Source organism: Leiobunum rupestre, chromosome 1 (genome assembly GCF_980474605.1).
Source record: "Leiobunum rupestre chromosome 1, qqLeiRupe1.1.hap1, whole genome shotgun sequence".
NCBI classification, from domain to species: Eukaryota; Metazoa; Arthropoda; class Arachnida; order Opiliones; family Sclerosomatidae; genus Leiobunum; species Leiobunum rupestre.
In genome coordinates this window covers 39,494,311-39,521,089 of record NC_143384.1, presented here as the reverse complement: position 1 = coordinate 39,521,089, position 26,779 = coordinate 39,494,311, and the positions used below count along the sequence as shown (strand labels likewise).

Below are 26,779 nucleotides of genomic sequence, written 5' to 3'. Positions count from 1 at the left end.
GCCCTCATAATTTTCTCCGATTTTTTCAAGATTTTCCAGGTCTGTATGAACCCTGTAATACGTATTAAAAGGAAGGGAAACCAAATATTATTTAGATTCCGTTTCCGCGACGTAGTCTAAATACTGTTTGGCAAACCTGGGCTTACGACAACATGCGGAAGCTTGAAGGAATCCCAGAATCCATTTTCATCTTTTAAAATATTTGCCTGAATTTTTGTAATCATTTCCAAATTCCCAGATTTTTAGAGGTTACGTATTACCCCATTTCGGTAATAGCACATTGGTTAAAGCGTCATCTACTATCATTAAAACGTAAAAGATCGTGTAATTTCCATTTCGAACTTTTAATAATAATAAATTCTAAAAACTTCCATAGATGGCGCCAGAATAACGAAATACCATATTATATAAGTTTCTCCTCCTTGTTGTAAGGCAAGGCTAAAATCCTTTACACAATCCCCAAATTTTAACTCTTGTGAATAGTATCACCTTTTGAAAAACTGCCATAGATGGCGCCAGAATAAATAACTAAATTTTCTATGTGGAAGCTAGGAGCAACAAACAGCACCCCACACAAGGAGAACGCAACCCGTCAAAAGTCGTACAGTTTTCATTGGTTAGACGCATTATCGCCTGCTGCCGTCGGAATGGAAAAATTCGTAAATTGTCTTTCCCCCCCCCCTGACCGTAAAACGTTCACCCTAAAGGTTCTTCCAATGAAATTTGTACACAACACTGCGTTAGCGTGTTTAAAGGCTAGCTGCGTTCTCCTTGTGTTTATTGATCCTAGCTGGCAGACCAAAAAGAATTACTACAAACCTTAAAAATTTAAATTCTTGTAAATAGTAAAAACTGCCATAAACAGGGTTCGTACGAAAATTTCTGATCTAAAATCCCTGACTTTTCCAGCTTATCCCTGACCAATTTTTGCCAATATTCCTGACCTTGTTGGTTATATTTTAGGACATTTTTTTATTATTTTAGGTCAAAAATTCTTTGATAATGTGTGGTTTGGTTAACCAACTAAAATCCCTGACTTATCCCTGACTTTCTACGAAATTATTTAAATCCCGGACTTATCCCTGACATTTCCCCTCCATTTTACAGATCCCTGACTTATCCAGGTTTTCCAGGATATCCAGGTTCTGTACGGACCTTGATAAATGTCCCCACAAAGTATTGCAAGTAGCTAATTTTAAATACTTATATAAATTAAAAATATATAATATTTAATAATAAAACCAAATCAATCAAATAGGGAAAAACTGAAAAATATAAAAATTTATTGAAAAATCGAACTGAATAAAAACTCAATATCACAGACAGTTAAAATTTGGTTTTTTTTTAAATTAAATTTTGTAATTTGGAGAGAAATGTAAAAATTTGGCACGGCTGTTTCGCGAAGAACGCGATTCTAGTGCGAGAATGCGCGGTACGTACTGTGTAGTGGAGTGTATTCGTGTTCGGACGACATCTCTCTGTACTTCTCGGCTTTCTTGTCGTTATTGGGCAGGTGGATGTAGGCCGAGCCGCTGTTGGACAGCCCGCCGCTCACCGACGTGGACCCCTTGACCTGATGGACGGACAATTCCTGCTTCAAATCTCTCGCTTCGTCCTTTAGCCTCTGCACGGCCGAGCTTAAGGCCTCCTTTTCGTCCAACTCGCTTTCCAGAAAGGCGTTTCGTTCGATGGCCTGCGTTGGAAACAATCTATTCACGTCTGGTTCGACTTGTTCGAAGGTTCCAAGCGCGCCGTGATATTTTAGAGTAAATGGGCTCCCCAAATTGAAAACGAATACTCGATCCCTTTTACGATAAAATATCAAGAAGAGCGTGGAACTTTTTAACAAGTCGAACTAGACAAAGAATTTACGCTGGCGCCTATAGGGGGGTCTTTAACAGTGGCGTAGCTAGGGGGGCGCCACTGCCGTGCAAAGCGCAAAAGCATTAACGACCAAAACCAAAATATGGAGAAAACCCGCGAAATTCAAACTTTCTTTGGCTTAAGATACCCCAACTTACTTCTTTCAAGTTTATATAGAAGACTTGGATTTTTCAACTCAAATTATATTCTGGTACTAAAAAATTTACAGGCCAAACGATATTTCAGAAATATCATTTAAAAAATGCTTTTTACCACGTATTTGTTGGACTATTTATGTTTTAAAACGCGAAAAAAATGCGTCTTGATTTGACTTTTAAAGAAAATAAACACATTAATGCGTTTTTGGTTTGAAAATAATGCTAAAACCTAAAATAATGCGTTTTGCAACAAGTCATTTCTCTAATTAGTTCAAAATTAGTTCAAAATTGAATTTAACGTATAAAATAAGGTGAAATAAAACCAAAATCTCTAAAACGAAAATTTGGTTCATAATGCTTTTGGGCTTTGCACGGCAGGGCAGGTACCACCCATTTGGGCGTGATGTGGGGGTGACACCCGACCGTGTAAAAAATAAAAAAATCCCAAAATCTGGCCAAAAATCAGTTTCAAAATTTTCAAATCTGCCTTTGAAATCTTAAAATCAGTTTCTGGTTTCTGAAATAACTTCAGCCACGGTCACACAACGGACTTAAACGGTTCCATAATGAGTTTAAAACTATTGAAGACGGTTCTGATACTAGTTTATTCGAAGTTCACACGGCCCTTACATAACTAGTATTAATCATAATGGCGGTGCTTGTATTTTTTAATAAAGCCGGATACACGACGACTAAGTATTAACGCACAGACTGCAGTCCAATGGGCCTTTTGCCATTGTTGTAGTTTCGTCTAATCACTTCACTGGTTTCGGAAGCTACACGAAGTATTTTGCGTAGCCGAACCGAGTTTGCAACCGGTATTCTTCGATACTCGTTTTGATCATACGACTCAATTAGGTATTTAACTGGTTAATTAACTTTTAATTAACTTTCTAATTAACGGGTTTTAGTTGTCGCGTGACCGTGGCTTTTGATATTTTAATTATCGTGTGCAAAATTTGCAAATTTTTAACCCATATTTTCGTAAGCATTTTCCATTCCAAAAGTAAATTATCCCGGACTTTTTCAAATCAAATCAAGTTTATTAGAAATATTAATTTTTGATAATACATTTTGCGTTTCTAGTTTGTTAAAATTTTCTGACTTTTGATTGGGCCATTTCTAAATTCCCTGACATGTCCAAGTATTGCAGGTACTGTGACAACCCTGTTTAATTATCTAGAAGCGCGTGGTTTACGCAAAAGCGAATAGAAAAGGGGAAGTGTGAACGCACCTGATTCAGCCTCATTTCGAAGTCTTCGAGTGAACAGTATGTGGCTCTGAAAAATGACGACAAAGACAATGAACAATTAACAAATTGGACAACTGCTAATAGATAGATTAGACCATCCCATTGGAAATGTGTAGCTGAAACTTAAATGAGTTTAGACAGATTTATTCTGCAGGGTGACCATAAAAAAAAAACTAAATACATCTTATACGAAAAATAGGCAATTTGTGGGATAATTTATTTTTGCAAAATAAAGGAAAAAATATTATAAAATGAATTAAAAGTACCGGAAAGTATAGGTATCAAGTATTTTTGAAAAGAAATTGGTTGGGTGACCCAAGATTAATATTAGCCCGAAAAATTCGACATAGGAAAAACTAGGAAAATAGTGTAAATTATCGGAAAAGTTAAATATAGGTGTAGCCACCCTGATTATGTACCATCTCCTACAAGTTCCACCATAGACGTTTTCAAGAAGATGGCTTACAACCGTTTATATTGATTTCTATAAAATAAAATGAATAAAAAAATGTTGCTCTTACAGGGTTCGTACAAAATTTCCAGAATTAAATTCCCTGAAATTTCCAGGTTTTCACTGACCAAATTGCCCAGTATTCCCTGACCATTTTTTATAGAATAAATGAACGATTTGAGGTAAAAATATTGAAAAATATTTTCTTTTAAAAATTTAATTCCCTGATTTCTTTTGGGAGCATTTTCAAATTCCTTGACTTTTCCCTGACATTTTGGACTCATTTTAAAATTCACTAATTTTACCCGACTTTCTGGAAACCTTTTAAAATTCCCCGACTTCTCCCCTATCTGTTGGAAACTTTTAAATTCCCCGATTTTCCGCTGACCTTTTGGAATCATTTTAAAATTCCCTGACTTTCCTAGGTCGTGTACGAACCCTGTTTTATGTCACAAGAAACAGCTTTATTAATATATTCTTCGCTAGAAAAACCTACATTCCTCGGACGATTGTAGCGCGCGCTAGTAGACTTGTAAAAGTAAGTGTCTGTGACATAAGAGCACAATTAATAAAAGCATACGTCTATAACATTGTTCCACAAGCTTGTCACTTTGGGGGAATATTATACTGAGAGCTAGTAACGGAGTGACGTCATCACAAGAAGAAAATCTCCCCCTAGCGAGGCGCTGTCTAAGGTTACGTGTGACGCGTTAGCAAGCGGACGCGAAACGGCGCCGAAGCCCGTAATGCAGTCTGACACGCGAATAGACGCCAAAAGAAATTATTCGCTCCAAAATAAAAACCGTCAAAAGGAAGGGTTTTTAAATTAAAAACGCGTGAATCTCGATGATATCGCCCATTTTTTCGTCGCACGTGTAATTATTTATTCTGATAATAAAATAGAATCACGTGGGCTTAGCAATATTTATCCGCATTTGTCTTAGCCAATAAGATTATCCCTTCCGAGCAAGCACGCGCCAATTTACACAATGAACCGATGAAGATTTTCAAATCAATTTCTTTTAAGATCTATTGCTCTCAGTAAAACTTTTGCGTATGAAGAATAGGAAGTGTCACACTTAAGTGATAATATTATACACTTATGATATAAGGCCACGTTGGCCATAGTTATTTTCATAAAGCAAGCAGAGAGCGGTCTTTTACCGTTTGGCCCTTTCGAGGTCGTCGTTGGCTTGCTCCAGCTCTCGGACGTACTTGGTCAGCTCCTCGCGGTTCTTCTTCTCCAGGCCGAGGTTGTCCTGCAGATCCGAGATTTGACGGATGCTCTCCGACTGCAGCGTCTCCAATTTGTCCTGATATTCAGAAAAGGAAAAATTACTTTCATTATCTATATGTTGGAAGTTTAGTCAGCGTTGTACAATTTAAAGCAGGGTCCGAAATAAAAAAATGCATTTCACATAACAAACAGCGGGTTTTTGGGTTTGACCCACTTAAGCAATCCACTAAAAACACTTGAACACAGCGGGTTTTTGGGTATGACCCACTTAAAAACACTTTAAAACACAGCGGGTTTTTGGGTATGACCCACTTAAAAACACTTGAACACAACGGGTTTTTGGGTATGACCCACTTAAAAACACTTGAACACAGCGGGTTTTTGGGTATGACCCACTTAAAAACACTTTAAAACACAGCGGGTTTTTGGGTATGACCCACTTAAAAACACTTGAAAACACAGCGGGTTTTTGGGTTTGACCCACTTAAACCATCCACTAAAAACACTTGAACACAGCGGGTTTTTGGGTATGACCCACTCAAACAATCCACTAAAAACACTTGAACACAGCGGGTTTTTGGGTATGACCCACTTAAACAATCCACTAAAAACACTTGAACACTGCCGGTTTTTGGGTATGACCCACTTAAACAATCCACTAAAAACACTTGAACACTGCCGGTTTTTGGGTATGACCCACTTAAACAATAAACTAAAAAACACTATAAAAACAGTTCACACTTATTTTAATTTTAACACATGTTTATTAAAATTTTTTAAATATATATGGTTCTTAGATTTTATTAATATCGCGAGTCAAACGTCGATTTTTTGTTCACTTGTTAGCCTAACTTTTAATAAAACCCGATGGGTCTGGGGGTTTTGTGTTTTAAAACCGTGATTTAAAGCAAGTGTCGGCTCGACGTGCAATAGTTCTTTTTACAACAGATGCCGCTAGCGTCGAAATCAAAACAATATGCTTACGCTACATTTTGACCCATAAAGCAGGACAAAAGTACCCCTCGCGTTGATAGGCTGGTTTTTAAATTTGCCCATTACTCAAATAATAGTAAGTTTTAACAAAATATTTTATATGGGATATATAACTTGGGTTAAAGTCCACTAACTAGAGTATAAGTTGTCTAACTATAATACTCTACAATGGTTCCCTGACGACGTTATTGTTTCGCTATTTTGAATTTTAACTTATTTTGTCAGTAAAAGATGGCAGCACGCTCTCCACTAAAGTCGCGTTTTTCTCCCCCTCGTGATAAGAGCTCTATAATTTATACCGTGTTGCCTACACATGTAATTTTGGTTTGAGTAGGAAAGCAGAGTTCGTACAAAATTTCCGGAATAAAATTCCCTGACATTTCCATGTTTTCCCTGACTAAATTGCTTAATTTCCTTGACCATTTTTGTAGAATAAATTTAAGTTTTGAGGTTAAATCTTGAAAAATGTTAATTATGTATTTTTCAAAAATTTAATTTCCGGATTTGTTTTTGGGGTCATTTTAAAATTCCCTTACTATTTTGGACCATTTTAAATTTCCCTGACTATTCCCTGACCATTGGGAATCATTTTCAAATTCCCTGACTTTTCCCTGACCTTTTGGTAACATTTTCAAATTCCCTGACTTTTCCAGGTTTTCCAGGTATTCCAGGTCGTGTACTAACCCTGGAAAGTTTCCGAACATCACCGCAACGGCGCTAGCGTTGCTCTAACTTAACATCTCCCCCTATTGAGAGTACCGTCCCAAATTTGTTAGTCTAAAATATATAGCGCCTATAGAGGAGTTTCAGTTCGTAGCTTAGGCTATGGTCGCCATTTTATGCGGGATTTTTTTCTCTATAGGAAAAAGCATAGGTGACGTCGTGTCACGTGATACTGAAATCACTGTATTACCATACGTATTGATGAAAATATATATTAGTTTCTGTAACTATGCCAATTCAAAGAAATCTAAATTACATGTATTTAAATTTTAGTTTACATTAACAAAGCACACTAATTATTAATAAATTGTCAAGGAAAATAGAATATTTAAAAATCAATTTAAAAATCCCATTACAAACTTTTTATCGAGTTGATTATAAAATCTTTCAGCCATGAAAACCTAATGTTTATCTTAAATATCTCTAATTTTAATTTCTGCAAAATAGCTTCCACAAAGGTTCATCCTTTCAATTTCATTATTTTTTTATTACAATAAAAACTCAAAATTTCCGTAAACACCATAAGCAACCGAGCACTGAGGCGTAAGCTTACCGCGGCAATAGTGAGCATTCATTTTAGTAGCAGGTTGAGGTAGTACTATTATAGAGAGAGAGAGTTTGGCACACGGACACGCATGGCCCCCATAGAACCCGTTCGAAGTTGGGTACTTAGAGTAATACCACTTATGGTAAACACCAATATATTCTATCCCAATAGACGCGTTCACATATTGCCTACAGGGAAATATGCAAAAAGGAGCGAAACCCACCCGAGGTACCTTCCTATTCCATAATGTTTGAGGTAGATGGCGACACTATAAAATTTATGAAAAATGAACTTTTTTAAAAAGTTAATTAATTAATTACTAAATTATAGTACTTTAAATTCTTATTAAAAATATGTAATTTTTGTAATTTAAATTAACAATTAAACTTTAACAGTAGTTAACACTCCGCCATAGATGGCACTATAATACAATTTTAAACTATCCAATCAGGGAAGTGAATTTTGTATTTTAAAACTCGACAAAACCGTTATCCACTAAAAACTGAAAACTTTCAACCAATCGTTGAAAATCAAAATTATGACGTCATGTTGCTATCAGAGCGCCATCTACTAACCAATAACGCCATCACCACGTTACCTCGGATGAATTTTACCCCTTTAAAGTCGTCTTTGCCTTTTAAAAATTGTAAAACGATCTATACCGGTACGTTCAATCAAGTTTATGTTCTATCAAAATTTCAATTAAAAATAGTTTCATTGTCCCAAAACATCTAAGATAAATTATAAAAAGATTCACCCCCCAAAATAAAATTTAATATAAATTACAAAAAGATTCACCCCCCAAATAAAAATATTTTAAATTTGAATAAATTCCACTATAGAGTAGTGTCTGTGCTACATCACGCAACCTCACCCATACTTTTTCCTATAGAGAAAAATATGCGCTTAAAATGGCGGCCATGGCCAAAGCTACGAGGTGATACTACTCTATACATTATAAAAGTAAAATTGCAATAACGCTAGACAAAAATATGCGAGAGTTCAAAAACACCATATTTTGGCGAAACTTAACTTTGAAAATAACAAACCACAACTAACCAATCAGACACGGGGGGAGTGAAACGAACCACAAAGGGGGGAGGGGATTACAACAGAAGTAACCAAGGCAACGCATGAGAACACGCGCAATGGCGCACAACGACGCGGCGAAATTGTTCGAAATTGTCTGCCCCTGGATGGAAAAAAGCCGACCAAAAGCAGCATTCCATAGTGTCTACCCACCCGTCAATAAAAAATCTAGTGTGAGTCATCGTTTCGCGAGATGGGCCAAAGAGCCTGAAAACTTTCGATTTGGGTGTCGTGACTTCCACCTCGAGGTTCTAGAAAGTATACTGTTTTTATGGACGATTTTTGCGGAAGAAGAGTGCGAAAATATAGTAACTTGGTTTTTTTGGTATAAAATTAAAATGGACTTTGCTACTTTTTGTCATTTACAAATCGGTTTAAAAATAGTCCAAATTGATGTCGATTTACTTTTCAATCCATTTAATCATAGACACAGTACATATCCCTAAGGGATATTACAGGGCGTTTCGAAATGTGATGGAAAAATTTGGAGTTGTAGGGGTTAAGTTGAGAAGTATGCCTGTTTCTCCCCCCCCCCCCCCCCAATATTCCTACGATGAGTTAAAAGTGTGCCAGAGAGCTTCAAAATGTGGCCTACTAGCCCCTGGAAGTAGGCTGCAACCAGCGCAAAACCAAGCAGCAGGGAAATGCGAACATGAAGGTTTGGGTTCGTGTGATGAGTGAAAAAGGACTTCGTAAACAAATCGAGGTAACCAGCGTAAAAAGTAAACTTAAACAGTAATTAAAGTCCCTGCTGCTTTTTAAATAAGGAAATAAAGAGGCATACTTCTCAATTCACCCTCTACAACTCCTTCAAATTTTTACATCACCTTTTGAAAACACCCCTGTATACTGTTTATGATTTAATACAAGTCATCCGCCAATACGTGCTACGACTGGATTTCAACGTAACTAGCGCCAATTAAACTTATCTTCTGTTAAACCTGGTGTAAAAAAATATGAATTTCGTTAATCTATTATAAATATGTAAGTTTATAAATTTATAAAAAATCAATAAAAAAGTGCTTTCAAATATATGACTGGGTTGCCACAATTTTTACATTGGCGCTAGTTACGTTAATATCAAATCGATTTAAATGAGATTTATTTCCCTTGAGGTTAAAAATCAATAAAAACAGAATTAATCAAAGAAATCGACGTGCGAAGGATAAATTTATTATTAAAAAGATTCCAATTATGGTAGATTTAAAAGTGACTCTTGACAAATAAAATAAAATGTTTAAATAAGGAAATTTGGAATTACAAGCTACGTTCCACCTCGGAGCAACAAACACAGCACTGCCCACACAAGGAGAACGCAACCCGTCAAAAGTCGTGCATTTTCTTGCGTACGTTTTTCATTGGCTAGACGCTTTAGCGCCTGCTGCCGTCGGAAGGGGAAAATTCGGAAATTGTCTTCCCCCCCGCCCGTAAAACGTTCAGCGTAAAGGCTCGTGACGCTCGTCTAATGAAATTCGTACACAACACTTCGTTAGCGTGTTTAAAGGCTGGCTGCGTCCTCCTTGTGTTTCTTGCTCCTAGGTTCCACAAAGTATAACCCTTAAAAAGTATAATTTTCAAGATACCATATTTTGGCCCTAACATCGCTCCGGATATTTTTGTTTTCATCACGTTCTATAAATTGAGAATGGTCAGAAATGGCTTCAAATAACATATTTCGAGGGTCGTGAAAAGCCGACCTTGAAATTACTTTATCGATTTTCCCATTTCAAGTAATTCACGGGTTTTCTCGTCGGGTACATCACCCGCCTTGGACTCAATTAACAACCTAAAGTTTTGCCATTCGGTAACACTGCCCAGTTCCCTTTTTACGAAGAATAAAAAAATAATCCAATGGTAGCGTGGAATTCGCGAGAAACCCCGCCTGCCGCGAGCGGTGATGGGCAGGTTGGAGGGTTTCCTGATAAACGTTATTTTCTTCTCATTAGGCTGGGATTGACCGGTTTCGAGAGGGCTATTTTCGATCCGAGTAAAAGCCAAAAACAAGACGTAACGTAGGGGTTTCAAATATATTTCAACTTATACTCTGAATACAATCAAGAATGTATTTATTTATATTTAGGAAGAATGATTATGTTGCGACAATCGCCGGGCACGTTGAACGCCTTTCCCCCGTCTCGCGCGGGGGGAAAGACAAAACGTCACCGGCGTTTGAATTCCATCGCGTTAGGTGACGTAAATTTTAAGCAGCCAATGAAATACCGGGACTATTCGTTTTATTTTAAGCGGAGGAGCGTACTGGGGGGACCAACGGGTGGATTGAGAGAAAGGCTAAAAACCGTCTCGACATAGACATTATCCCTAGGTATAAAGAAATACAATCTTGATACAATATAATATAATTTTAAAAATAAAATTAAATAAAATTAAATATTAAATATAGCAATGTTTCAATTACATAAATTCTAACTAGAATACCTGTTAAAACATTTGTTAAACGCAGAAACATTTAATTAAACTCCATTTTTAAAAGCAGAAAAAGTCCCTAATAAACATTTACATTTACATTTAATTTTAATGGTATAAATTGAAACGAATTCATGCCTCTACTTGGAAGGCTTATGCCGTATCGGGTATGGTAAGATCACTCTGCGGCGTTGGCCCCGCCTACGAGAGAAAAAATCCCCTCTGCGCGCGCTCCCCTCTCACGATGTTCATTGTTAAGTTAACATAGTGACGTCATAAAAAACCGTCAGCCACATCGAGACGAAAATCTGCCGCGATAAGCATTCCAAGTAGAGGTATGGATTCCCGCTTGAAACTATAACACATGTGAATATGATATCTGTTAAACGCGGTAAAAATCCAGAGAACTACACCGAAGTGTAATCTACGTCATAAGATGACGAGATTTCGTTACCCCCTTCTTTATAATAGGGAGGCGACAACTCGTCATCTTATGTCGTAGAATGCACTAATGCCTATAGTTTTTCCGGCATCTTGTGACGTCAAGGGCGCGTTTCATCCAACCCCAAAACGTCTTACCCCCAAAAAACGGCAGGCGACCGCGTCCACTAGAGCGCGCTGCAAGAGTCTCTACGGCCTGGCCAGCCAACAATACCATTTCCATCAACCAGCCGCGTACAGACGGACTTCATTTGATGCACGGCACGGATACAGAGGGTAGGGGGGGGGAAGCATTCTCTCAAAGTGCTTCTTTTGTTACAGGTCTCGTCTCGCAATCGTGGGAAAAACAAGGCTGGCAACGTAATCGGAAGCCCTTAACTTCTTTCGCTATTTTCGGTCATCTCAACAAATCGCGACCCGACTCGCCCCAAGGGTTAATAGGGGTGCAAACGGGCCGAACAGACGCCGACTCTATTTTCAGCTCACAAATGTCCTAACTCGAGACTTTCACGATAATCAAATTTACGTTCATTCTCAAGTTTTATTTAAACTATGTTTACACGTTAATCTTATCTCTCTTCCCAACAAAGGCTTAACGATAAATAACTGACAAAGACAAAAAATTAGGGGTATTTTGGAAAATTAAGAATTTAAACTAAATCCGTTTCGACCGGTTTCGAATCCTTATCGACCGATACAAAATTTCGTTTCGAATCCTTATCGACCGATACAAAAATTCGTTTCGAATCCTTATCGACCGATACAAAAATTCGTTTCGAATCCTTATCGACCGATACAAAAATTCGTTTCGAATCCTTATCGACCGATACAAAAATTCGTTTCGAATCCTTATCGACCGATACAAAAATTCGTTTCGAATCCTTATCGACCGATACAAAAATTCGTTTCGAATCCTTATCGACCGATACAAAAATTCGTTTCGAATCCTTATCGACCGATACAAAAATTCGTTTCGAATGTTTTAATGTTGAAATTTACAAGATCTAACTTATTAAGTTATACAAATCATTTCCAAATTATTCTAGTTAGAGTACGTCATAAGCTTACGCTATGTACAACAAGAGATGGTCTGAAGACAAACTTTAAATTCGAAGTTAGGATATTTTTCCTCCGAGAGAAGGTAGGCTCTCAAGCCCTTGAAAGTCATGTTGCCAGAGTCTGCACTTTGTAGCGGATAATCATCATCAAAACCAAATTTACTATGGCCTCTTTCGTCCACTTCATTTATCTCCGATGGGAGGATATTTCTGAAGCCTAATCTCTCAAAGGAGTATTTTTTCATTCTCGAGAATACCGTGCATGAATGAAGTGATTGTTGGATTATTTTTAAGATTATTTTTTGAAGAGGTTTATTACGGATTTCATTGAAGGCTTAATAGTGTTTAAACAAAAACAATATATTTGCATATATATTTTTGGCAAAGCTCAATTTTCAGCAAAAGGATAATTTTCAATATTCCAGACTATTTTTAAAAATGCAAATGGACGGTAAATTTATTTCATATCAATCAAATGTCTATCGATGACCGTAAAATTTTTAAGCTCGTTTTTACGTGATAAATGAAAACGTTTACTGATATGAATTTTCTTTCCGATAAATAAAATTTTCATTGATGGGCGTGTTTTTCGTGATAATTCAAATAATACCCATCGATGGGGGGTGAGTTTCCTGATAATGAAAATGCTGGTTTCCAGATAATAAAAATTATGTACATCAAACTGTAAGAATTTAGTTTCATAATGGAAATATCATTATTGGCCTCAAATTTATTACATGAATATAACGTCCATCTAGCGGCGAAAGTGTCTCCCGTGATTTTTCATCGTCACAGAAGACGCTTACCCCCATCGATGGACATTTTCATTATCACTAAAGACACTTACCCCCCTCGATGAACATTTTCATTATCACTTAAGACACTTACCCCCTCGATGGACATTTTCATTATCACTAAAGACACTTACCCCCCTCGATGAACATTTTCATTATCACTAAAGACACTTACCCCCTCGATGGACATTTTCATTATCACAAAAGACACTTACCCCCTCGATGGACATTTTCATTATCACTAAAGACACTTACCCCCTCGATGAACATTTTCATTATCACTAAAGACACTTACCCCCCTCGATGAACATTTTCATTATCACTAAAGACACTTACCCCCCTCGATGGACATTTTCATTATCACAAAAGACACTTACCCCCTCGATGGACATTTTCATTATCACTAAAGACACTTACCCCCCTCGATGAACATTTTCATTATCACTAAAGACACTTACCCCCCTCGATGAACATTTTCATTATCACTAAAGACACTTACCCCTCTCGATGAACATTTTCATTATCACTTAAGACACTTACCCCCTCGATGGACATTTTCATTATCACTAAAGACACTTACCCCCCTCGATGAACATTTTCATTATCACTAAAGACACTTACCCCCCTCGATGAACATTTTCATTATCACTAAAGACACTTACCCCCTCGATGGACATTTTCATTATCACAAAAGACACTTACCCCCTCGATGGACATTTTCATTATCACTAAAGACACTTACCCCCCTCGATGAACATTTTCATTATCACTAAAGACACTTACCCCCCTCGATGGACATTTTCATTATCACAAAAGACACTTACCCCCTCGATGGACATTTTCATTATCACTAAAGACACTTACCCCCCTCGATGAACATTTTCATTATCACTAAAGACACTTACCCCCCACGATGAACATTTTCATTATCACTAAAGACATTTACGCCCATCGATGAACATTTTCATTATCACTAAAGACACTTACGCCCATTGATGGACATTATTTTTCATCATTCGGTAATGGTGAAAAATGTGCATCGATGACCGTAAGACTTTCGAGCTTTAACACTGCCACCAATGTAGGAAACAAACGGTTCGATGGAGGGCAGCACTTACAAGGAAAACATTTCGCAATTGCTTTCCCTACAAATATGCAAGTGGCGCTTTTGCGTAACAATAACCTTGAAATTGTAAACACGCGGAAAAACCTTTAAATTTTCGGGGAAATTGTTTAATTTGGCTCAAAAGTGGTTTTTTTCAGTAGATCTAACTTAATGTAAATGTTAAAATTGTATTTTCCATTAATATATAATTTATATATATATATATATATATATATATAGGTTTAATTTCACTAACTTAATATTTTTGCAATTGAGGTTTATTTTAAAGAACACAATGAATTAACATTCAAATCAAGAAATTCTTTTAAAATAAATTTAAATCAATGTTTTAATGGAGGAATCCAAAAACTAGCTTTTAAAACAATTCCAGTACTAAGTAAAAAACTTTTCGAACTAAAATATTAAATAAGATCTAATTAACATTAAATTGTGGATGATTTAAACTAGAGAAACAACGTTCTAATCAATTATAAGAGCCGTTAGTTATTAGATCCTAAGACAATTCCCAAACGAAATGAATTTAAGCAAATGAAAATATTAATATAATTTATTTAAATTAATGTTAAATAACCGATAGACACAACGTTTCCATCAATAAGACTGGAAAAGCAACAGTTAATTGTTAGATCATAAAACAATTCCAACACAAACTTAAATATTAAACAGTAATTAAACCGATAAAACAAATTTATTTCATTGGGCTTATTTTAAATTTAAACCATCGATTCATTTGCGGTTAAGTGTAGTACACGAATTATATGATTACAGGGCCCCCACTCAAATTTTCAATATTTTTATAGGAAAAATAAGATAATATTTCTAAAAATAAAGGATTTTATAGGACTATTTTTACAAAATTATAAGATTTTATAGGACTACAGATGCTATTTCATTTACTAACTTTATGCATTTAAAAACCAAATCTAGGGAAGCTCACTCCAATGATTATTGGGAGACCTTCGTATGATTAAATCATGATTAGATTAAAATTAAATCTGTAACTGAGGCTGTTCAAAGAATAAAAATGATTAAATCATAATTAAAAATTTAATCATGATTATTAGGACACCCTGTAACAAAGTGATCCGCCCCTCGCCATATTGTCACCAAACTATACTAGTAGCTAACCATGTCAATAATAACAAAAGTATAGACTAGAATGACTTGGTATAGCAATTTAACAGAGTGGCGGGATTTGAAATGAGCAAAATATCGAAATTATAGGATGTCATAGGACTTGTTGGGGATTTTGCTAGAAATATAGGCTGTTATAGGAAATTTTTGAAAATATAGGATTTTTTAGGAATTATAGGACCCCTGGGGTCCCTGTGATTATTTTGTAGTTCATAATCCCCTGTTATTTAAAAGAAAAAGACGCAATAAAACCAAAACGGATTGGATAATCGGGTACAAGCATCAATTCGAACATGACTCACGCGCGTGAACCGTTTCGAACCGATTAAAAATATTATCAACGTAATTGTAGACACTCTAGGGCTGGGAGTTTCGTCAATGCGCGCTTTAGCAGTGGGGGAATTTGATATGTCTGCACGAGGGTCGTCGGAACTCGTTCGCCACTTATCAGTGGATGTCGCGAAAGAGCCGCCGATTGCTGCCAGCGGACTATTTTTAAACGGTTCGTTTCTCTATCGGAGTTGCCGGCAGAAACTTGACCTGGTTCGCGTTAGGGTGAATGTCGAGACGATGCGCGATTATAATGGACGAATTTTGACCCCCGCGCCACTAGAGGGGGGCAGGAAAAACGTCACTCAGGGTCAGGGGCGTAGGAACGTTCTAGAAGTTGGAGGGGGCAAAGATAAACGAAGAGGGGTCTGGACAATGGTTTTTAATTTTTAATGGAGTGTAGCTTCTCCGAATGCATGTGTACTAGTTACTACTATGCAAATTGGCGGGAAAAGACTGAAATTTAAACACAGTTGAGGTTCTTTAAACTGTATATGCTTTTAAAATGATAATTTGAGCCTTTTGAAGATTTCAACTGACCAAAGGTTGGAGGGGGCAATAACATTAGTTGCCCCTCCCAGCAAAATTCTAGGGAGGGGCATTGCCCCCCCCCCTGCCCCTCCCGGTTCCTACGCCCCTGCTCAGGGTTGCCACAGTTTTCACAATCGAATTCCTTGACTTTCCACGGTTTTCCCTGACCATCTCCGCAGATTTCCCCCGACTTATTTTGTGCCAAGATTTTGTATTTTTAAACTATATTTTAGTAAACGTTTGCTATTTGCAACTAATTAAATTCCGTCATTTCCCTGACTTTGACAATTTTTTAAAATTCCCTTATACCCATAAGAAAATTCCCTGATATTTCCCTGATTCTTATACCCATAAGAAAATTCCCTGACATTTACCTGATTCTTATACCCATAAGAAAATTCCCTGATTCTTATACCCATATTAAATTTCCCCGACATTTCCCTGATTCCTATAACCATATTAAAATTCCCCGACATTTCCGATTTTTAGACTAATTTTTAAAATTCCGACATTTTTAAATATACATTTGCGACTATTGAGAATATATTTTTGCAAAGTTATTTAAATGTAAGTAAATTCGTAATAAATAAAACCTTATACTTGGAATTATTTTCAGAATTAAAGTAAAATTTATATAAAATTAGTATAGCGAGGATAAAAATGGGAATTTCCAAGTCAAAAGTGGGTAAAAAAATGGATTTTTCGTTTAAAGGGGAACGGCCAAGCTTTTTCAAATATGGCCTTATTTCCGTATCAAAAGATTAACAAGACGTTCAATATACTAACAAGTACCTTTTTTGTCTTGAAAAAATAGCTTTTGGCCCAAAAAGTTGAAACGAAAAATAACGCCAGGTGTTTGGGTTTGAATTTTCGCCGCCATCTTAGGGGCTGCCGCCAGCGCCCCTAACCCCGTATGAGCGATTTGCGAACTATCCTAACTTTTAAAATCGCGCAATTTAGGCTTAGGTCTCTTATAACTGGAACGCCCCGCTCGTGCAAAACAAATTTTTCGCGTCTTCAGCAGCGCACGCTTTTACGTTGTTTTTCTGTCTCACCGACTTCTCACCAGGTGTCGCGGCGGACGCGCGCTTTTCGATTTCCCGAAATTTATAATTTTATTAAAAATTAACCACTCAATATTTTTTGATGCGGTTTTCGCCGAAAATATTAGTTTTAAATGGGCTATAGGGCTATCTAACTGGTTAAAGCTTGACCGTCCCCCTTTAATGAAATTATCGCAAGAGGGAAATTTTGGCCCCGATGGAAGCTGCGCAATAAAGCTCTCAACAGGGTCATTATCCCTATAGATGAAATAAATACATTATTGATAACATTAAAACTTAAAATACCAATCTAAAAATAGTTATTATACAATAAATTCTTTTTGGAATTGATATCGGATAGCTATTTAAGAATTCCAGGGCTCCAATTAAAATATTTAAAAAATAGGGACGAAATTTTTCAAAATTGAAACCAAATAGGGAACAAAATGATATCTTTATGAACACCAAATCTGACTGCATTTTTATATTGTTTTAAATTATACAACCTAACTATCCTAAAATAAAATCATGTTACCAAGCTTAGGTTATGTTCGAACTATATTTTGTAAACAATCCTTGAATAGTCTGAATAGATGTAGAAAAATATTTCAGCATACGATGGTTTCTCTGAATTCCATAAATATGTTGTTTTAGAAACCAAATCCCGATTTTAAGAGTAGTTTAGGAACCTTGAAGAAAAATCAATACTTTTGGGTATTTTAGGGACCTGGTGAGAGCCCTGAAATTCGATTTGGAATATAGAACTTTTATTTCCCGAAAAAAGCAATGTTGATTTATTTTTATACACCAACACGATCCCGTAAAATATCGCCCTCTAACGTTCAAACGGCGCAAAATATTTTAAATTTTATTTTTAATATGTTTTTTCTTTAAATCAGATAATCTAATTTATCTACTCTTTGCACCAAGATTTCCTCAAGACTAAAAAACAGTTTTTTAGATTTTTTTAAGGTTTTATACCTGTTTTTCTTGAGAAATTTATTGATAATTTGAGTGCGGAGATAACGTTAACTGAAGTTTAAATTAATCTTTAATAAATTAAATTATCCAATTGCAGTTTCTCTGTATTGAAATTTCTAAAGAACCTACTTTCGTATAAAAAATCACTTGATTAAAAAAATAAGTCAAAATGTATGCATCTGTTATAAAATGTTTTGTAAAAATTTTTTCAATCAAATTTAAATTCCCTGGACTGCCCCTAAACTTTTAAAGTTTTTTTTTTTTAATTTATCGACTTTCGACTCCATTTTCACATTCCCAGGAATTGCAGGTTTTCCAAGCAAAGCTACCACAACGTATCCTATCAACACCTAACATTACCAAAAACGGCGCTAAGCCCATACCGATAAATTATCAACAATGAACAATCGAACGACAAAGCGTCTACCTTATTTGGAAACGATAAAACGTATTATGAAATAAGAGAGACAACGCCACTAAAATAATCAGAAGAAACAGAATATATTGTTGCGAGCAGTTCTATATCGTCGAGGCGGATACGCAATTTCATTTTAACGATTGAATAAATACGACCAAAAAAACTCAGCGGTGAAAAGGTCCAGCTGAAATTCTTACAGACTAGATAGTCTTATCTTAGAGAGAAACCTACTTTCGCGTAAAAAGAAAGATTTTTATAATTTGAATTACGTGAGGTACAAAGACCACCGTACACCGTGTATATAAAAAATATTAATCAAGGTATTTTTATTCGGCACCAAAATCAGCGATGTGGAACATTTTAACTGGCAATGTCTACAGCCGGCCACACGCGGCATCCAGCCAGCCACCGCGCTCTCATTTCGATACTTTTTAATCTTCAACCGCGGCCTTCCGTTTATTCTCATTCTAGTGACATTGGTACGCTTTCCTTTTGGAAAAATTGCATTTACACTCGACGCCTTATATCATAAGTAGCGCAACAAGATATAAGTGTAGCTCTCGAACCAACACGTTGTATCAAAAGTAACAACTAGAAATAAATGTAGCTCTCAAATCATGACGTTATATCAAAAGTAACGCAACAAGATATAAGTGCAGCTCTCAAATCGTGAAGTTACATCAAAAGTAACACTACTAAAATAAGTGTAACTCTGGAATCATTAAGTAGTATCATGAGTAACACGACTAGAAATAAGTAACTCTGGGAATCAGGACGTTGTATCAAAAATAACACAACAACGTAAATGTAGCTCTTGAATCATCACGTTGCATCAAAAGTAACCACTAGAAATAAGCAACTCTGGAATCATGACGTTGTATCATGAGTAACTCAACTAGAAATAAGTGAAACTCTGGGAATCATGACGTATCAAACACAACATCATAAGTGTAGCTCTCGAATCATCACGTTGTATCATAAGTAACACAACAAGAAATTAGAATAGCACTAGAATGACGTTATACCATATGTAACGCCACAAACCCTAAGTGACGTTATACCATAAGTAACAATGCGCAGAAAATATCGCACAGTTACGTTGTTTTGGCGATAGATGGCGTAACCGTTCTTAGGATGATAAATATCATTAACAGGGTTCGTACAAAATTTCCGGAATTAAATTCCCTGACATTTCCAGGTTTTTCCTGATCAAATTGCTAAATTTTCCGACAATTTTTGTAGAATAAGTGAATGTTTTGTGGTAAAATATTGAAAAATATTGATTATGAATTTTTAATACATCTTTCAAAAACATTTGCCTGATTTTTTTGGAATTATTTTTAAATTCCCTTACTTTATGGGACCATTTTAAAATTCCCTTACTTTATGCTTGGATTAACAATAGTAGTGCCTAACTGGATATCACTTGGAAAAAACCTGACAAGCAAATGACTTTTGCGACAGCAGCGCCGCGTCGGCGAAGTTAACGGAGAATTTCCGAAACTCCCGTAACACGTAGCCTTCTACAAGGCAGAACCCGTAACAAAAACTTAGGAAATGCATGCGGAACGCTAGAGTGATATATCCAGGTAGGCACTACTATTTTAAAATCCTCTTACTTTTTGGGACCATTTTAAAATCCCCTTACTTGTTTTCAGGGTTGTTTGATTAAAATCAAGTTGATTTAAATCAGCGATTTAAATCGCGATTTTAATCAAATGATTTTTTTTAAAAAATCGTTGATTTAAATCTGTTCCTATAAAAGATTGTTTAAAAGGTATTAACTTTCCATAAATGAGAGATTTACTATTGAATTATTATATTTTAGACCTGTTTTGTCATTATATTACACTATTACCTGTCACTACCACGATCCCTTCCCCACCTCATTTTTGGTGTTTTGAAAATAATGGACTCTCGGCGGCTGAGAAATAAGGAATTGTTTTAAACTGGACCTGTGGCCAGTAGAGCCTAGGTAGTTTTATTAAAAAACTGGCCACTGGCCACTTACCATTTTTAACCTTCGGAATCAGGCTTTCATAATTTATGGTCAAATTATCTACTCTTGACAATATGTGCTAGGGTATAGGCTTAATAGGTTAGTTATTATGGGTATTTCAAAATTTTGGAGTGTTAAATAAAGAACTATAAATCTTCAAGGGAAAAACTTTGAATTAATTAAGTTTTCACCAGGGCCACTAACACCCCAGGCATTTAATTTTTAAACTGGCGATTGGCCTGTGATAGTGCCTTATTTCTCACACTGTTTAGTTTTACTTCAAGGTTACTCCTGTGATACAAATATACTTATTTCTTGGAATAAATATTTTTTGACATGATAAAACTGTCTAAAACTATTGAATATTATTTATACAAAATTATAATTATATCAATAAGCTTATATATTGCTTTTAATAAGTGACAAAAACCTAAAAATTAATAAAAAATAAAAAAATCGATTAAAATAAAAAAAATGTTTTTGATTTTTTTAAAAAAATCAAAAAAATCAACAACCCTGCTTGTTTTAACCATTTGGAATCATTTTAAAATTCCCTGACTTTTACAGGTCTTCCAGGTCGTGTACATAACCTGCCTGATCAAGGACTGTTTCAATCTAACAGAGTAACGCTTAAAGCATACTAAAAGATTTTCCAAATTACCACGCAAAATATATATTATAAGCCATATTAAATTATATCTTTTTTAATAAAGGCAATGTCATCTGGCCACCACACCCAGTGTACTTAAAAAAAAGTATCAAAATTTAAATACTGAGTGAAAATGTTTTGGAAAGAGAGCTGCCACAATAAACGAAGTGGGAAAAGTGAAAAAAATTAAAAGCGATTCGAATGGAAATATTTCCTGGTCTGGGGCAGATATCGTCTTCAAATAATTATTTCAGCGTGACAACGAGAATGAGGTTACTGGAACAATTCTAAATTCAATAAGACTTAGCCCCCGTCTTTCTATAATTTTTATTACTTTTTTGAGTTTAAAAAGTAAAATTTAAATTAAAAAATATTAGAAGACCTCGTACGATTGAGTGAATCGCCGAATATTGAGTACAACGATTACTCGATTAGAATATACATTTTTCGATTAATCGACTTAGAAAATGTACGTGGTTAGCACTTTCGCCTCGCAGCAAGAGGAGCCGGGTTGGATACTTGGTGAAAACTCGGAACCACTCCCGCGTTGAGTTTGCAAGTTCTCTCCCCACTGGTTCGAGGGGTTTTCCACCGGGATCTTCGGTTCCCCCTTCCCATAAAAATAAATTGATTGATTGAGGACAATACTAATTTTTTTTCATAATATTGACTATTCGTTAAAATTCAGATAATTCAACAACTTCTATCATCGACTAATTTTAAAATTCTAATTTTTAAGCATACATTTCATATTTTAGATCAATCGATTTTAAGAAAATTAATCCATCTCGATCCACCATCCCCACCGTAAAACATTTCCCTTTAAATGAAGGCTAATGAAAAGATTTTGGTACTTAGCCTGGTAAGTTAATCGATTTATAAAATTGAGCTCTATTAATCGAACACTCAACCCATTGCTAATTATTGAATCGAAAAAAAGAGGGTCAATTAATCGATTTCAAAGATTAACACAGATTTAATCTACACCCAACCCAACAATGTACTTTTCATCGCGAATTATATAAATCGAAAATAAGAGGCTCGATTAATTTTACACCCAACTAAACCATGTAATTTTCCTCACGAATGTTGTGAATCGAAAATAAGATGGTCGATTAATCGATTTCAAAGATAAATAGCGTCGATTAATCGATTTCAAAGATAAATAGCGTCGATTAATCGATTTCAAAGATAAATAGCGTCGATTAATCGATTTCAAAGATAAATAGCGTCGATTAATCGATTTCAAAGATAAATAGCGTCGATTAATCGACCAACTAACCCCAACAATGTATTTTTCCTATCGTATTTAATGAATCGAGAAAAAAGCGATTAAAGAAGGGACAAATGAAGAGAAAAGGAAATGAACACATGGAAGAAGATCTGGTTTTGGGGTTAATTATAGGTATTAAAAGAATATGGTAGCCTGCAGTGGCGAATAAAGAGAGAAATTAAAACAGTCCTTAGCCCCCGTTTCGACAAATTCTTCGCTTAATTACAATATGCAGAAACTGGTTTCATCCGAGAGAGAGAGAGGGGTCTTTGAATTTTTTTAAAAGTCACTTTTTCTTTGGATGAAATATAGAGTGTACCTCTACATTCGAGTATGCTTTAGATCAATTGGCGTTACGTTCGTATCGCCAAACGTGTACGACAACCGTGTGGACATTTTGCAGGGTTCGTACTAGAGATCGGCGTTTGAATAAGAAATTATCCTATTATTTATTTTTGTTCATAACCGCAAATTATCCAAAAAATATACGAAAAAAAAAACGATTATTTTTGCATGTTAAATCGTTGTTTATTCGTATAAAATGTTCATAAAAAAACAATTAACCCAACTTTTTATGGTTAATAGAAATTTTGCCGGTTAATTTATTCGCTCCGCCGACCTCTAGTTCGGACGATATTTGAGTAAGGAATTTCCCCGACTTTTCCAGGTTTTCCCTGATCAATTTAAAAAAATTCCTGATTATCTTTGTACAATAAATGGAAGGTTTGAGATAAAATATTGTAAAATAATTAATATGAATTCTAGTACATCTTCCATAAATTATTTTTATGATTTATTGGAACCATTTTCCAATTCCCTAAGTGTTCCTCAACTTCTTGGAACCATTTTAAATTTCCCTGACTTCTTATAACAATTTGGCAATTCCCTGATTTTCCAGATCGTGTGCGAGCCCTGTTTGAAGTAGTTTTTGCATTTTTCGAATTCAGTAAATTTCTGTATTTTTTTGGATATTTACTATGGTAAGAATAACTTTAACGTATTCGCTGGTTACTCGTAGCGACGTAGGTATACGTTATAACTAAAACAAGTTGCCATGCCATTTTTTCTACGAAACTGATCACGATAAAAATACTACACGATCCTATTTATCAAATTATGTGACCGCCAGGTTCATAGGGCTCTTAAAGGGCGTATGAACTACCATATTTCTGAAACGAATTTCACCAGTTTTAACAGAAGCTATATATGTTTGTCGCTAGTTACGTCAAAATTAAGTCAGCGGTTGTTGGCAGAAAATTTTTCAATTTAGTTTCTACTCCTTCAAAATCATGGCCGATAAACTAGATACCATGGCAACGAAATTAGGCCACCTCGACGAGCAATCTACGAATATAAATACCATCTGATCTAGCGTGTAACATTAGTTTTGACCATTTTAAATTCAATATAAATCTTCCAAATCCATACCTTAAATGTCATACATAAAAATTCTTATCTGACCACTAATTTTTACATGAATGTAGTTTTTTAAACTATATTTATGCGAGGTGTAAAGATTATAACAGTTGAAATATGGTGTTTCCAAAATTACCATAAAATAAAATCAAAAAATGAAAGTATAAAATGTTTTTCTCGGCGTCACGAGTTTAAGCTTTTTAATACTTTATTGGCACGTGCATTTCGCACGCGGACTTGGGATTTAAAAATCTTACCGGATTCCGGCGCGTGTTCAATCTTCAATAACTATAGCTATAGTGACGTTGAAAAACATTTACTTGAAAGGGACTACATTCTAAATAGAAAAATACGTTCGCGCGCGTGTTGGAAGACTATTTTAGAAACTTAACTAGTGCCAGTTATAACTAGTGTGTTAAACCAAGTGGCAGAAATGTTAAATGAGATGATCCACGATAAATAAAGAAGTTAATCATCTGATTTAAATAGTTTTAAATTACCAACGTAGGACTGGCAAAGTTAAATCCGAGCAAAATAAAAATTATTTCTAATTACAACCTAAATTTATATAAAATTAAGTTTTAAAATGTAGTTTTCGTTATCAATTCGGCCACATTAATCAAATTGTAAAGACAATATTAATTTAATAAAAAGTTTAAAAATTAACTAAAATAAAAAAATCAATTAAAAACCCTTAACAACCATCGCACTTTTGATCTAGGAGCAACAAACACAGCACTGCCCGCACAAGGAGAACGCAACCCGTCAAAAGTAGTGGATTTTCTTGCGTAAATTTTTTATTGGTTAGACGCTTTAGCGCCTGCTGCCGTCGGAAGGGGAAAATTCGGAAATTGTCTTCCCCCCCCCGCCCGTAAAACGTTCAGCGTAAAAGCTCGTGACGCTCGTCCAATGAAATTCGTACACAACCCTTCGTTAGCGTGTTTAAAGGCTAGCTGCGTTCTCCTTGTGTTTGTTACTCCTAGCTATTGAGAAATAGGTTAATGGGTGTAATTGTTACAACAAAGTTGTTCTACTTATAATAGAACTGTCATTTCTAGTTTAACACTTCAGCCGATTACTGACGAACAATACATAATTGGTAAACAAGGAAACAATGGAGTACTTAAATATGGACACTACAAGTTCGCCGTACGCGTTTTATTTACCGAAGTTTAATCTCCGGTTAGGGTCCAGGCACCACGCTGACTTCGGGTACTTTTTGTCGCCCCATCAACGCCAGGAAATGTATTTTGAAGTGCTATTAGATTATCGAACAAGTTTTTTCCAGAATTTCGTTTTGTATTAAAAAAAAATTACATTTCCCACCTCCCACTTAAGCCACGCTTGAAAATGTGAGATTTGGAAAACATTTGAAACGCGTACGGGTGGACGTCTAGAGGACGCTTAAAAGTTAATACACGGGAGAATTTCGCACATGATTGTTAATTTATAATTTTAAAAATAAATGTATTTAAATCTAATTTTTTTAATTATTTTGTAAACGATTCATGTCTTTGTCTTGACAAATTGATTACTAAGGAAACTAAAACTACATTTTAAATTAATTTTAATTTCTAATTAACACTAAATTTAAGTTGCTCCGAATTGTTATTGCTAGACAGCTTACTGGGCATCGTAAAATGAATTGAAGTATAAAAAGTGATTTGAATCATATTTAAATCTGAATCAAATTGATTTAAATCAGACAAACCTTTCACTCTAATTTAAATAAAATTATTTTTAAAGCATTAATTTTAATCGCTTATTATAATTCCATGTATTTACGAAATTGCGCAAACTTCATTTAGCAATGTTAATTCAGAGCGATCTAAACTATAAATATTAAATGTAATAGTAAAATTATATTATAATTTACCAATGTAGGGAAATAAATCAAAATGTTTAAAAATTGATAAAATGAAAATTTTAAATAAAAATAAAATAAAATTGAATTAGAAGGAAATTTTCAGTGTTATTAATAAATTCATATTTTTTAGATAAAATCCCATGTTAGTGGCAAATGACTATGGAAAATTAGGAAATACTTTTAATTAACGTTCCTGAATCATTATTTTTTTTTAAATACCAAAAGATTATAGAGTGTGGTCGTCTGAAACCCTGCGACGTCACCATTGTAATTTGCCTATTGATAAAAAACGGTAACTGTCTTGGCGGCCACTATTAACACTACAGCTGTGACGTTACAAGTTTTCAAAATCGTATCAGACGACACCACTCTATACTAACTTTTTATAAACCTTGACTCAAAACAATAACGGTTAAAATTCTGACATTGACACGCTGCATTTTGTTGTGAGTATAGAAATATAGTCCACTATTTTACACAAGTCAGTAAATAGCTTTTTTGTCCTAATTTATGTGCGACCGGTGAACAAATATCTAAAAATGGGAATGCTCGTTAAGTTAGCGGTGTTCCTAAACCCACTTCCGGTTAGTATGAGTCACATACACGCGATAGAAGCAGATCCTAAAGATCTCACAATTTACGAACTTAACAATCCAAGCTCACGATATAAAAATCACAGTGTTAAATGGAGGCTCTTTTTGTTTTCAAAAATAATAAACTTTATTTTGGTGCACATGACAACTAGGTCTTCGCTCGACGTGCAGTAGCTCTTTTCAATAGATGTCGCTTGCGTCGAAATAAAGCGGTACTTATAGGTACCCCTCGCGTTGATTGGATCGTTCGTAAATTGGTCAATACAATAAATTATAGCAATTATTATAAATATTTTTACATGGGATACATAATGAGGTTAAAGCCCATTAAATAAGTTGTCTAACTATAATACTCTACAATGGCTCTCTGACTTGGGATTAACAATAGT

The 26,779-nt window shown here is 35.3% G+C and overlaps 1 protein-coding gene across 10 annotated transcripts in view; it reads right to left on the bottom strand.

Annotated features, from left to right (window-relative positions):
* The window catches only part of LOC149962854 (nuclear distribution protein nudE-like 1-A), a 60,258-nt gene that overhangs the window by 20,152 nt on the left and 13,327 nt on the right, over positions 1-26,779 (bottom strand). For all 10 annotated transcript variants that reach the window (XM_090180221.1, XM_090180218.1, XM_090180220.1 and 7 more), the window contains exons 4-6: positions 4,889-5,037; positions 3,256-3,301; positions 1,441-1,693 (exon numbers count right to left, since the gene is read on the bottom strand). In XM_090180221.1, the coding sequence (XP_090036347.1) occupies positions 1,441-1,693; positions 3,256-3,301; positions 4,889-5,037 (448 nt within the window). The remainder of the gene's footprint in view (positions 1-1,440; positions 1,694-3,255; positions 3,302-4,888; positions 5,038-26,779) is intronic.